This window comes from Salmo trutta, chromosome 5, assembly GCF_901001165.1.
Source record: "Salmo trutta chromosome 5, fSalTru1.1, whole genome shotgun sequence".
In the NCBI taxonomy this organism is placed as follows: domain Eukaryota; kingdom Metazoa; phylum Chordata; class Actinopteri; order Salmoniformes; family Salmonidae; genus Salmo; species Salmo trutta.
Window position 1 is genome coordinate 31,647,265 of NC_042961.1, and position 15,281 is coordinate 31,662,545.

General features: G+C 42.3%; 1 protein-coding gene across 17 annotated transcripts in view; it reads left to right on the forward strand.

The window, feature by feature from the left end:
- ablim1a (actin binding LIM protein 1a) overlaps positions 1 to 15,281 on the forward strand; it is a 147,613-nt gene that overhangs the window by 46,389 nt on the left and 85,943 nt on the right. Inside the window, exon 1 of one of the 17 annotated variants that reach the window (XM_029753392.1) lies at positions 11,010 to 11,203. The exons of the other annotated variants lie outside the window; for them this stretch is intronic. Coding sequence (XP_029609252.1) covers positions 11,182 to 11,203 — 22 coding nt within the window. The 5' untranslated portion in view covers positions 11,010 to 11,181. Of the gene's footprint in view, positions 1 to 11,009; positions 11,204 to 15,281 lie in introns of those variants that run through there. 17 annotated transcript variants of the gene reach the window in all.

Sequence of the window (15,281 nt, forward strand, 5' to 3'; positions counted from 1 at the left end):
TATCTCAACACATTCCATCAGCAAACATGATAGACCATTATTTTCATGATTTCAAGCCAGAAGTCTCTGTCCTTAGGACACTTCCGCAAACACCGTAGACATATCAGGAATAAAAGCATCGACGTGCAGAGTGTACACTGCTTCCGATGATACATGTTCTGCTTTGTGGGGGACTGCCACCCCGCAACTGACACGATGACTCCCACTGGTGAAACACTTTGCGATATCACAGACAGATATCTTTGTCTCAGTTCACAGGTACTGAAGAGGTTGCCACACGCGGAAGCAGTAGTGACTGACAGGCCTTGACAGCCACTGAACATTTGAAGCACAAACACCAGGAGATTTGGTTGAAAGGTTACAGTCAATCTAATAACAACACGGAGGCTGACTACTCATACATTGGGTCCGATCTTTTAGTTTGTGCCTCTGATACCAACACCAACCAATGGTGGGGGGGGGTCCCGAAACACAAAGGGGGGGAATACTAGCCCAGACCCATGATGAGCCTCGTCGAGGCCAGTGGTGGGTTAGATACTACTTGCAACAACAATTGTTATGAGATTAATTTAACTTCTATGGGCTAGGTGGGACGCCAGCGAGTGAAATATCAGGGCGGCAAATTCAAAAACAACAAAATGTCATAATTCAACTTTCTCAAACATACGACTATTTTACACCATTTTAAAGATACACGTCTCCTTGATGTAACCACATTGTCCGATTTCAAAAAGGCTTTACAGCGAAAGCAAAACATTAGATTACGTTAGGAGAGTACATAGACAAAAATAATCACACAGCCATTTTCCAAGCAAGGACGTGTCAATAAAACCCAACACACAGCGAAATGAAGCACTAACCTTTGACGATCTTCATCATATGACACTCCTAGGACATTATGTTAAACAATACATGTATGTTTTGTTCGATAAAGTTCATATTTATATCCAAAAACAGCATTTTACATTGGCGCGTGATGTTCAGAAAATATTTTGCCTCCAATACTGCCGGTGAATTAGCACAACAATTTACAAAAATACTCATCATAAACGTTGATAAAATATTAAACTATTATTCAAAGAATTATAGATGAACATCTCTTTTATGCAACCGCTGTGACAGATTTAAAAAAAGCTTCACGGGAAAGCACACTTTGCAATAATCTGAGTACTGAGCTCAGAAAAATACACCAGGCAATACAGATACCCGCCATTTTGGAGTCATCTAAAATCATGTCATTCTCTCGGTCATCAGACTCCAGGAGGTCTTGTTCGCTCTCTGTTGACTGCAAAAGCCTGAAACACGTTCTAAAGACTGTTGACATCTAGTGGAAGCCCTAGGAAGTGCAAATTGAACCCTAAGTCACTGTAGACTGAATAGGCCCAGTCTTGAAAAAATACAATCCACTTCCTGGTTGGATTTTTTCTCAGGTTTTTGCCTGCCAAATGAGTTCTGTTATACTCACAGACACCATTCAAACAGTTTTAGAAACTGCAGAGTGCTTTCTATCCAAATCTACTAATAATATGCATATTCTAGTTTCTGAGTTTCTAACCTGTTTAAATTGGGTACGTTTTTCATCCGGCAATGAAAATACTGCCCCCTAGCCCAGACAGGTTAATCACATAATAAATTAAAAGTATTTAATTGATTTGATAAAATAATCACCATCACATTAATGATATTCACATCACGACACAGTTCATATGAGAAAATCAGCCAATTTAAATAAGTTTATCAGGCCCTAATCTATGGATTTCACATGACTGGGAATACAGATATGCATCTGTTGGTCACAGATACCTTAAACAAATGGACTTCAGGATCTCATCATGGTATTTTTGTGCACTTCAATTGCCATTGATAAAATGCAATTGTGTTCGTTGTCCGTAGCTTATGCCTGCCCATACCATAACCCCACCGCCACAAATGGTCTAAACATTGACATCAGTAAACCGCTCGCCCACACAATGCCATACACGTGGTCTGCGGTTGTGAGACCTGTTGGACAAATTCTCTAAAACGACGTTGTATAATGCTTATGGTAGAGAAATTAACATTCAATTATCTGGCAACAGCTCTGGTGGACATTCCTGCAGTCAGCATGCCAATTGCACGCTCCCTCAAAACTTGAGACATCTGTGGCATTGTGTCGTGTGGCAAAATTGCAAGTTTTAGAGTGGCATGGAGATTTACCAGTCGATCATGATCAACCGTTTGTTGACCACAGCCGTAGATGAAGGAATCTGCTCAGGGATTTCACCATGAGGGCAATGATGATTTTAAAACAGTTACAGGGTTTTATGGTTGTGATATGAGAAAACTCAGGATGGATCAACAACATTGTAGTTACTCCACAATGCTATCCTAAATGACAGAGTGAAAATAAGGAAGCGTGTATAGAATAATGAAAAGAAGGAATCATGTACAGAATAAAAATATTCCTAAACCTGCATCCTTTTTACAAGACACTTACAGTACTTCGGAAAGTATTCAGACCCCTTGACTTTTTCCCAAAAATGTTACGTTACAGCCTTATTCTAAAATGGATGGAAAAATAAATAATCCTCGGCAATCTACACACAATACCCATAATGACCAATCAAAAACAGGTTTTTAGACATTTTTGCAAATACATAAAACAAACAAACAGAAATGCCTTATTTACATAAGTATTCAGACCCTTTGCTATGAGACTCGAAATTGAGCTCAGGTGCGTCCAGTTTCCATTGATCATCCTTGAGGTGTTTCTACAACTTGATTGGAATCAACATGTGGGAAGTTCAATTGATTGGACATGATTTGGAAAGGCACACACCTGTCTATATAAGGTCCCACAGTTGACAGTACATGTCAGAGCAAAAACCAAGCCATGAGGTCGAAGGAAATGTCCGTAGAGTTCCAAGACAGCATTGTGTTGAAGCACAGATCTGGGGAAAGGTACCAAAACATTTCTGCAGCATTGAAGGTCCCCAAGAACACAGTGGCCTCCATCTTTCTTAAATGGATGAAGTTTGGAACCACCAAGACTCTTCCTACAGCTGGCCTCCCGGCCAAAATGAGCAATCGGGGGGAGAAGGGCCTTGGTCAGAAGAGAAGTGACCACGAACCCAATGATCACTCTGACAGAGTTCTAGTGTTTCTCCGTGGAGATGGGAGAATCTTGCAGAAGGACAACCATCTCTGTAGCACTCCACCAATCAGGCCTTGGTGGTAGAGTGGTCAGATGGAAGCCACTCCTCAGTAAAAGGCACATGACAACCTGCTTGGATTTTGCCAAAAGTCACCTAAAGAGTCTCAGACCATGAGAAACAAGATTCTCTGGTCTGATGAATCCATGGTTTAACTATTTGGCCTGAATGCAAAGTTTCACATCTGGAGTACCCCTGGCACCATCCCTACGGTGAAGCATGGTGGTGGCAGCATCATGCTGTGGGGGTGTTTTTCAGCGGCAGGGACTGGGAGACTAGTCAGGATCGAGGCAAAGATGAACAGAGCAAAGTACAGAGAGATTATTGATGAAAACCTTCTCCAGATCACTCAAGACCTCAGACTGGGGCAAAGGTTCACCTTCCAACAGGACTATGACCCTAAGCACACAGCCAAGAGTGGCTTCGGGACAAGTCTCCGAATGTCCTTGAGTGTCCCAGCCAGAGCCCGGACCTGAACTTCATCGAACATCTCTGGAGAGACCTGAAAATAGCTGTGCAGCGATGCTCCCCATCCAACCTGACAGAGCTTGAGAAGAATGGGAGAAACTCCCCAAATACAGGTGTGCCAAGCTTGTAGCATCATACCCAAGAAGACTCAAGGCTGTAATTGCTGTCAAAGGTGCTTCAACCATGTAAATTGTCTGAATACCTATGTAAATGTGATATTTCGATTTTTTATTCTTAATACATTGGTAAAATTTTCAAAAAACATATTTTTGCTTTGTCATTGTGGCATATTGTGTGTAGTTTGATGAGGGGGAAAAAATGTAATTGATTTTAGAATAAGGCTGTAACGTAACAAAATGTGGAAAAAGTCAAGCGGTCTTTATACATTCAGAATGCACTGTAACCATGTGTGTGAGGTGTATACCTTTGTTTCAAAGTAGATTTGTTTAAGACTACCAAGAATCACTCGATGTGGCCCTGATGTAGCCCACTGCAGTAGAATTAAGGAAGTCGAGTTTTTGCTCACCTGAGTTTTACCAAGAGTGTTTTCATCTGTATTTTTCATATCTGTTTATTTACCACCACAAACCATAACTGACACTAAGACCTCACTCAATGAACTGTATAGGGCCAAAAGCAAACAAGAAAATGCACATTCAGAGGAAGTGTTTTTTTGTGGTCGGTGATTTTAATGCAGGGAAACTGAAATCCGTTTTACCTCATTTTTACCTGGATGTCACCTGTGCAACTAGAGGCAGCAAAACGCTAGATCACCTTCATTCCTCACATGGAAATGCATACAAGGCTCTCCCTCGCACTCTCTTCGGCAAAAGAGACCATAACTCTATCCTCCCGCTTTCTGTTTACAAGAAAACTCTAACAGGAAGTACCAGTGACACGCTCAATATGAAAGTAGTCCGATGAAGCAGATGTTAAACTACAGGACTGTTTCTCTAGCACAGACTTCAACATGTTCTGGGATTCATCCAATAACATTGAGGAGTATACCAAATCAGTCACCGGCTTCATTAAGTGCATTGATGACTTTGTCCCCACAGTGACCGTACGTACATATCCCAACTAGAAGCCATGGAGTAAAGGCAACATCTGCATTGAGATAAAGAGCTGCCACTATTCCAAACATAAGAAATCTCCCTACGACCTCAGGCAAGCCATCAAACAGAGAAATCATCAATACAGGACTAAGATTGGATCCTACTATGCTGGCGCTGACGCTTGACGGATGTGACAGAGCTTGCAAACTATCATGGATTACAAAGGGAAACTCAGCCTCGAGCTGCCCACCGACCAAAGCCTACCAGACTAGCTAAATTCCTTCTAAGCTCACTTCAAGGCACGCAACACTGAACGATGCATGAGAGCACCAGCTGTTCTGGATGTTCCGGATGACTGTGTGATCTTTAAACAGGTTAACATTCGCAAGGCCGTGGGTCCATATGGAATACAAGGATGCATACTCAGAGGATGTGCTGACCAGCTGGCAAGTGTCTTCACTAACATTTTCAACCTATCCCTGACCCGGTCTGAAATACAAACTTGTTTCAAGCAGACCACCATAGTTCCTGTGCCCAAGAACGGCAAGTTAACCTGCCTAAATGACTATCGCCCCTTAGCACTCACATCTATAGCCATGAAGTGCTTTGAAAAGCTGGTCATGGCTCGAATCAACACCATCATCCCAGACACCCTGGACCCACTCCAATTCCCATACTGCCCCAACAGATCCACAGATGACGCAATCTCTATTGCACTTCACAATTACTTATACCCACCTGGATAAAAGTAATACCTATATAATACCTATAAAATAATTCTGTTCATTGACTACAGCTCAGCATTCAACGCCATAATCCCCTCCAAGCTCAGGACCCTGGGACTGAATACCTCCCTCTGCAACTGGATCCTGTACTTTCTGACAGCCCGCCCCCAGGTGGTTAGGGTAGGCAAAAACACATCCGCCACGCTGACCATCAACACTGGGGCCCCTCTGGGGTATGTGCTTAGTCCCTTCCCATACTCCCTGTTCACTGACAACTGCATGGCTGCCCATGACTCCAACAGCATCATCAAGTTTGTTGATGACACGGCGGTGGTAGGACTGATCACGCAGTCTATAGGGAGGAGGTCAGATACCAGGCAGTGTGGTGGCAGGACAACAACCTCTCCGTCATTTATAGCAAGACAAAATAACTGATTGTGGATTACAGGAAACGGAGGTGAGCATGCCCCCATCCACGTCGATGTGGCTGTAGTGGAACGGGTCGAGTTCCTCATTATCCACATCACTAAGGAATTAACGTTATCGACACATACCCACACAGTTGTGATAAAGGGCACGACAATGCCTCGTCCCCCTCAGGAGGCTGAAAAGATTTGGCATGGGCCCTTAGATCCTCAAAAGGTTCTACAGCTGCACCATTGAGAGAATCTTGATTGACTGCTTTACTGCTTGGCACAGCAAACGCAAGGTGCTACAGAGGGTGGTGAGTACGGCCTAGTACATCACTGGGAATGAGCTACCAGCCATCCAGGATCTGTATACCAGGCGGTGTCAGAGAAAAACCCCAAAATGTTTCTAAGGTTCCAGCCACCTAAAGCCATAGACTAACGGTACCAGTGCACCAAGTCTGGAACCAACAGGACCTTGAACAGCTTCTACCCCCAAGCCATTAGACTGCTAAAGAAGAATGCTAAATGGCTACCCGGACTACCTGCATTTACCTGTTTTTTGCACTAACTCTCTTGCAATGACTCTATGCACACACATTGTACTCTACCCACACACTCACACATACTTACACTGACACCCCAACACACACTACATATGCCCACACACACAACATGCGCACACATGCATACTGACGCCACACACACTCACACCCTTTCACGCTCACCATATACGCTGCTGCTACTGACTATTACCTGTCCATTTGCCTAGTCACTTTACCCCTACATACTGTATATGTACATACAGTGCCTTACAAAAGTATTCATCCCCTTGGTGTTTTTCATATTTTGTTGCATTACAACCTGTAATTTAAATAGATTTTTATTTGGATTTCATGTGATGGACATACACCAAATAGTACAAATTGTGGAAGTGAAATGAAAAAAATTACTTGTTTCAAAAAATGTAAATGCATGCATATGTATTCACCCCCTTTGCTATGAAGCCCCTAAAAAAGATATTGTGCAACCAATTACCTTCAGAAGTCACATAACTAGTTAGATTGCACACATTTGGACTTTATTTAAGTGTCACATGATCTCAATATATATACACCTGTTCTGAAAGGCCCCAGAGTCTGCAGCACCACCAAGCAAGCAACACCATGAAGACCAAGGAGCTTGCCAAATAGGCCAGGGACAAAGTTTTGGAGAAGTACAGATCAGGGTTGAGTTATAAAAAAATATCAGAAACTTTGAACATCCCACGGAGCAACATTAAATCCATTATTAAAAAAATTGAAGGAATATGGCACCACAACAAACCTGCCAAGAGAGGGCCGACCACCAAAACTCACAGACCAGGCAAGGAGGGCATTAATCAGAGAGGCAACAAAGAGACTAAAGATAACCCTGAAGGAGCTGCAAACCTCCACAGCAGAAATTGGAGTATCTGTCCATAGGACCACTTTAAGCTGTACACTCCACAGAGCTGGGCTTTACAGAAGATTGGCCAGAAAAAAGCCAAGCTTAAAAAAAAATAAGCAAACACATTTGGTGTTCACCAAAAGGCATGTGGGAGACTCCCCAAACACATGGAAGAAGCTATCCTGGTCAGATTAAACTAAAATGTAGCTTTTTGGCCATAAAGAAAAACGCTATGTCTGGCGCAAACCCAACACCCCTCTTCACCCCGAGAACCCTATCCCCACAGTGAAGCATGGGGGTGGCACCATCATGCTGTGACGATGTTTTTCATCGGCAGGGACTGGGAAATTGGTCAGAATTGAAGGAATGATGGATGGCGCTAAATACAGGGAACTTCTTGAGGGAAACCTGTTTCAGTCTTCCAGAGATTTGAGACTAGGACAGAGGTTCCCTTTCCAGCAGGACAATGACCCTAAGCATACTGCTAAAGCAACACTCGAGTGGTGTATGGGGAAACATTTAAATGTCTTGGAATGACCTAGTCAAATCCCAGACCTCAATCCAATTGAGAAGCTGTGGTATGACTTAAAGATGGCTGTACACCAGCGCAACCCATCCAATTTGAAGGAGCTGGAGCAGTTTTGCCTTAAAGAATGGGCAAAAATCCCAGTGGCTCGATGTGCCAAGCTTATAGAGACATACCCCAAGAGACTTGCAGCTGTGATTGCTGAAAAAGGTGGCTCTACAAAGTATTGACTTTGGCGGATGAATAGTTATGCACACTCAAGTTTTCAGTTTTTTTGTCTTATTTCTTGTTTATTTAACAATAAAAAATATTTTGCATCTTCAAAATGGTAGGCATGTTGTGTAAATCAAATGATACAACCACCCCATAAAAATCTATTTTAATTCCAGGTTGTAAGGCAACAAATTAGGAAAAATGTCAAGGGGGGTGAATACTTTTGCAAGCTACTATAGCTACCTCAATTACCTCGTACCCCTGCACATTGACTCGGTACTGGTACTCCCTGTATATAGCCATGTTATTTTTAGTTGTTATTGTTATTCGTTTTTCACTGTGTATTTATTACTTGTGTCACTATTTCTGTATTTATTTAGTTTTTTATCTTTAACTCTACATTGTTGGGAAAGGACCCATAAGTAAGCATTTCACTGTTAGTCTACACCTGTTGTTTACAAAGCATGTGACAAATATAATTTCATCATAATAGGAAAACTATCTGGACCAGATCATCTCCTTCATCCTCACTGCTCTTCAAAGTAATGTCTGACTCTTGTTTCATGGTGAATGATTTCCTTTCCATATTTCTTCATGCACAAAAAAATGTAATTTATTTTTTGCCTCACGGACTTGTTGACTCAACCCATCGGCATCTCTGAGATTCTTCACTCCGTGAGGCTTCGGTATACATCTGAGAACCACGACTCAACTTCCTGTTGGTTGTGTGAAGTCCTAGGACAAGGTGAAAACTAAATCTGTGATTGGGTAACAAAATTGTGATTGGGTACAAATATATCATCTGGACAGGACTCAGGTTAGTGTTTTTCATCATGAATCGAAGACCAAAAAGCGCATTTTTGTTTTCAGGAATTTTCACAATATAGCCAATTTTGACTTTGCAGCTGGCCCAACTAGCGGAAATTGCACAGTTCTGCCTCCAGGGCAAGATTCATGACACTAAACCTTAACCTGCGGCTGGAAGGGCTGTATCTATCAAGCGTCTCAAAGTACGAGTGCTGATTCAGGATCAGTTTTGCCTTTTAGATTCCAATGAATAAGGTTATATGGACATGTAAACACTATAAAGGGGTTATCGTGAATTTGACAGTAATTTACAGGCAGCTCGGTGGCAAGTAAAATTCTGTATTTCATATTACATTACACCTATTGTAATATAAATACGGTATCAAGGCAAGTTCTGTGTAATGAAACAAAGTACCATACCATTAAATTGACTGTATTATACTGTAAAAAAGTAAATGCTACCATAATCAGAATTAATACATTTATGGATGAAATTCATTGGAAAAAAAAAATAAAAAATCTGTATTTACAGTAGGTAAAGGTAAAGTGTTCACACATTACAGCATATTAATTCATATTTGGTGGAACTCCTAGACGCCTTAACAAAGGCTTCCAAATTGGTAGTAAATTCATGGAAAACTGCTGAACTACTAAAAGTTGAAGACTTTTTGCAGCATAAAATCTATCCCCTATTCATTTTAAAGTGATGGAGCACTATAACCACATACGAGTTAAATTGGTACAGCATTCTTACTCACGGGTGCAACAAATAATATAGCCTCTTACAAGGCACACCTCAAAATATGTTAATGAGCCAGAAACCATCCACCCACTAGCGGTCAAAAGGTTTTTGGCACTCCAAAGATACTGTACGGTACTGTATTCTGTGTGATTGAATTACAGTACCATTTGAAATACAGCAAGTTTTTTCCCCCGCTCACAACATTTTCCCAAAATGTAACATAATTTACAATGGCCTTAAGTAAAATGTTTTAGACTATTTTACTGTTGATAATACCCCAAATTACCATATTAATGACAGTTTTCCGTTACAGTGTAGATCAGCACTCCTATTCTGAGATGCTTGATACATACGGCCCCAGAGCTTGATATTATTTTGTTACATTGTTTAGTGGTTATGTAAGAGGGATTTACTGTATATGTGAAAATATATGTACTCACTGCTCAGAAATTTGTATCATTCTTTTCCATGCATCATGTTTATGTACAATATACTATTCATTGACTATAACCCCTTGTGTATTACTCCTTGCTGCCGGTCTCTGTCCCCCTTCAGACAAACAGCTGACATCAGTCCTTTTGTTTTCCCTAGTAGTAATACAGATGTTGGATCTTAATTTCAGCCAGTTTTCTACAGCAGTAAAATAATCTGGCAACAACAGGAACTGTGCATTTGTTGTGGATTATAATTAATGAACATTTTTGTAGGGGTTGATACATTTTTCGTTAGGGCAAATCAAGTCGAAATTACAAAGTGGAAATGACGAACTTTAGAAGCCTTTTAAAAACTCAAATACCCTACAAGAAAATTTTCAGCAACAAAAGAGTGATCAAATTAACATCTTACATCTGAACATGGGTGTCTGGCCAGAAGTAAAGCACAACTGCATGGGGAATTGTGTGTTTTGTCAACTGGTTAGGGTGTTGGCTGTCTTTCATAGGCTGACAACCAAACAAGACTCATGTTTCCCCCAGGAGTCCTTAGTCCTATGTTGTCTAGTTTGAGACTGGAATCAATAGCTGTGGTTTTACTATTGTTGTCTATGTAAAGCTTAGAACACAACAAGAGAGATAAAAAGAGACAGGCCAAGAGATTATTTGAGAGACAGTACGGCAGCATGATAGAGGTACTGGGACTTGAAAACAGACACAATAGAGTGTGTGTGTGTGTGTGTATCTGTATTTGTGTATTTGTGTACACGTGGGGTTTCTGTATGGGCAGAACAGCTCTGTGTGCGTGTGTGTGTGTCTGTGTATAATTTAACATATAGGGGGATGTTTCGGGGGTCTAGAGTATGTTTGTAACATGGTAGCAGCTGCCATCTCCTAGACACTGCAATGAGGTGAGGGCTGACAGCAGAGGGGATGACCAAGGGGAGGTGGGGAAAATGGAGTGTGAGGGGGAGGGGACGTGGAGAGGAGAGGGAGTGGAAGAAAATAGCCTGGCAGGAGGCATACCCCATGCTGCCGTATTGGTTTCGGGAGAAGAGCTTTTCTCCTGCATCTCTCACCTCTCTCTAGCTTGCATAGCTCATTTTTTACTCTAAGGATACACCATCTGCCTGGACATATTTTATACATATCAACCCTCATTTTCTGGTCAGTTTTACCTCAATACCAATGGTCATGGTCAAGGAAAAAGGTAACTGAATCGTGTGTGTGTCTGTGAGATTTGTTTTGATTGCCCGCAGTCGGATGTGCAGTGTGTGTTTTTGTGGCTATGTGTCCTGGTTTTAGTGTTACATTGTAGATGTATTGCTGATGTAAGCTGTGACTAGTATTAGTGATCAGCGAACACATTTTTGTAAGGATTGCTCTTTGAGGGAGCATACTAAAGCATAACCAATTCACACAGGATAGAAGATCCTTTTTGCTATCAAGGAGTTATCTGCAGTGTATCGCTCCGCTGATAAAGACACATGCAAACATACAGTTCCTTATGCTGAAATATTACGTTGATATTTGGAACTGACTGCGTTTTTGTATATGTAAATATACAAATATGGCTTGATGGCCAGTTCCAGTTGGTGAGTTTGAGGTAAGATAATGTACATTTGTGTACAGAGGGAAAGTGGAGCACTAGTGTAGGGATCCACACGGCACACAGCCGCCCCAGTCAGACACGCCACATACTCAGTCTGCAGCCATAACCATGGTAACCGACTAAAAGGTACACTCCATTATTGTCTGCCGTGGCCTCATTCATAATGAGGTTTTTCTTACTGAAATCAGTCCATGTCCTACCATAATTTGGATCGAGTGGGAAATATCTGTGTATCTGTCTGTGTCTGTACATGCATGCGTACGTGTGCCTGCTTGTATCTAAATGTAGATGGTGTGTGTGTGTGTGTGCGCAAGCGTGTGTGTCAGTGGCAGACAGACAGACAGACAGACAGACAGACAGACAGACAGACAGACAGACAGACAGACAGACAGACAGACAGACAGACAGACAGACAGACAGACAGACAGACAGACAGACAGACAGACAGACAGATCACATGATATGGCCTATCTGAGACCCACTGAGCTTTGGCATCTAAGCTGAATGTGTGACACATGGAAAACTGAACTAAACAATGACTACACTCTCAGAGAGATTGTGCCTGTGGGTGGATTTTCCTATTAAGCTAATAATACTCTAGGCGTACTTGGCAATTTACAGGGTCTGCGAAGTACACCCGAGGAGACAGACCTACTTACCTTGAGTTACATGTGCTCTTTACGCCATCACATCTTCAGTGTTTGCTTCAGTTGTGTTTGACTCATTACAATGTGTGTGTGTGTGTGTGTGTGTGTGTGTGTGTGTGTGTGTGTGTGTGTGTGTGTGTGTGTGTGTGTGTGTGTGTGTGCGCGTGTGCATGTCAGTGTGAGTGTGTGTGTATTGGGTGTGTACTTGTACAGTCTCTGTGTCTAATCCTATGCTGACTCCAGCTCGCCTGTAAACACAGATAATCATCAAGAGCATTTCTACCTCATGCCACGGAAACAATGATACACAGAATCCCCTAATTTATCATCATCACAATCACTTTTATATTTTTGTGACTCACCCAGGTTTTGCAGAGTACTGCAGACACTGCAGTAGTGCCTCATCTTTGAAGCGTGCCTCTCTCTCCTCCCTCTCTCTATCCCTCGGTCTCTCTGTCTCCTCTCTGTCTCCTGTCTCCATGTCTCCATGTCTCTGTCTCTCTCTCTTTCTCTCTCTCTCTCTCTCTCTCTCTCTCTCTCTCTCTCTCTCTCTCTCTCTCTCTCCTCCCTGAAAGAGTAGCAGACCATCCTCACTGTTAATACAACTGTAGCAAAGGATCAGCACTTACAGAGGTAAAGCAGAGTGGATACATCCCAAATGTCACTGTATTCCCTACATAGTGCACGACTTTTGACCAGGGCCCATATGGTCCCATTTGGGATGCAGATCGTGAGTTAGACACAGCGAGGACCAGTGTTGCGGCCTAAAATCAATACACATAGCTCTGAAGCCTGCATCGCCATTGAGATAGAATTAGTTTAGAGAAGGAAATAGAGGGGACATCCAGGCTGTGTATAACAAACCTTAGAAATACTCATTATATGTGACAAACATCCCTTCTTTGCCATTTGCTCTGTGCTAAAGCTGAACCCCTCATCTGATTATGATAGGAAATGTGACACATGATGCTAAACAGAGAAGATAGAGTCTAGATTTGGGCCTGATTTTGTATCCTGTAATGGATTTAAATTGACTGTCTTTCAGAGGGAGAAAACCATTCTTTTGATCATTTTAATTAATTTATGACACAAGGGTTTTTATTGTTTAGGAAATGATAAGAGGGGGCAAATAGTCTTAAATACACAGTAATCCTGTGTAAAAATAAACACTATATATTACACACTTGACACATACACAAAAGTACATACACATGTCTCTACACACACAGTATGTACCAAGAGCTGGGTGGGTGAATCGAAAGTCCTCCATTTATACATGACAGGTAACTGTGTTAGTTAGAACATCCCAACAACAACAACCCTCTGGTCTATGAGAGCCAGCCATTTAGAAACAAGGATTATTCTGTGTTAGGTCCCCAGGGATTAGTTTTTCAGGGCTGGGGGGCTGGTAGAGGGAGATACGTTCGCCCCAATTTGTGCCCGTGTTTGAAGTGCTTTGTCTGGGACACTGGTGCACGAGCTGGCGGTTGGACGGGGGTAGGGGTTGTGAATCAAATCATACATATTCATAAGAGGGAGGTTATAGGATGCCTTATTATGTCTGTGTGATAAAGAGTACCGCACGCCCTCACCAAAACACACATGCACACACATGCAAGCTCGCACGCACGCACACAGGCACTCACACACACACACTTTTCCCACAGTGGGGATATTTAGAATTTGATATTCATTGTAGGCCGTGCCACTCCAGAACTGCTCATCCCAGAGGGGTTGGTTGGATGGGAGACCCAGAGCCAGACATACGTGTGTGTGGGAGGGGCATGGTTTGGTGGGGTGTGTGTGTGTGTATGTGTGTGTGTGTGTATGTGTGTGTGTGTGTGTGTGTGTGTGTGTGTGTGTGTGTGTGTGTGTGTGTGTGTGTGTGTGTGTGTGTGTGTGTGTGTGTGTGTGTGTGTGTGTAAATAGAATAGTGTGTGATATTCATTGCATCTGGCTTGTATGTTCTGTATATATCTTCTATATCTTATCAGTGGAGTGTCCCAGACACGCCACAGGGGTCCTGTTTTTTCTGGAAGCAGTCGTTTCAGTCTCATACTTAAATGACTTAACAGAAAACAAATAGTGGTGTGAAAATACGCTATTAGAACTTTTCCTTAGATATTTTGAGTAATCATATTCCCAATCCATTTTCAAAACACTACTACTGTTTTGTGCATTTTAGATAGAATAGTCTAGGACAAAAATGGGAGACTGAGAAAAAGGGTTATCTGAAGGACAGCTGAAGAACCCTTTATGGTTCTAGGTAGTCTAGAAAATAGGAAGTGAAAGCTTGAGGCTGAGAGTGGAGATGAGAGTGGAGGCTTCATCAGTTATTTCCCCTCTCCATCCATCAATTACACACACTCTATTGTTATTTACCAGCAAGGCCTGTGCATGCGTAACAGGAGAATATGTCCCTGGGGGATTCAATCTGGCCTTCTCCAGTTCCCCCCAGTGCATCATCGGCAATCTTTATTATTGCTTATGCAGAGGCTTCCTTTAGAGAGGTGGGGGTTGGGGTTGTAGTAGGTTGGTTGAAGGCACCACTCATCGAAGTGTGCTGAGCCTGGGGAAGCTCTTTTGGTAATTTTACACCTACGACCATGGATTTGGGGGCTACGCCTGTCTGTCTGTTGCCTGATGATTAGGGCCAAGTTCGGTAGGCCAAACGTTGTGGAAAGTTTCACACAGAAATGTCATAAATGCAGTGGACACGACTCCTTTTTCTATATAACATATTTCTATCTGAACGTTTCACAATGTTGTGCCCTGTTGAATGTATCCCAATGTACATGGTTTTGCCTGTGATCTTCCAGTGATGAGGCAGAGGCAGTACAGATCTCTTCGTCAGCAGATATTACAGTTCCATCCTCTGTAGACTGAGACATCAATGCAGTAGTAGAGTCGAGGGTGGAATGTGACATTGTGTGACCATAGCGGCTGCTACTGAGTAATCACTCGGTAAAAGCATGGTATAGCGAAGATATCACGGTCTCACGTAATTTTTTGACATCCTTGTACAAACG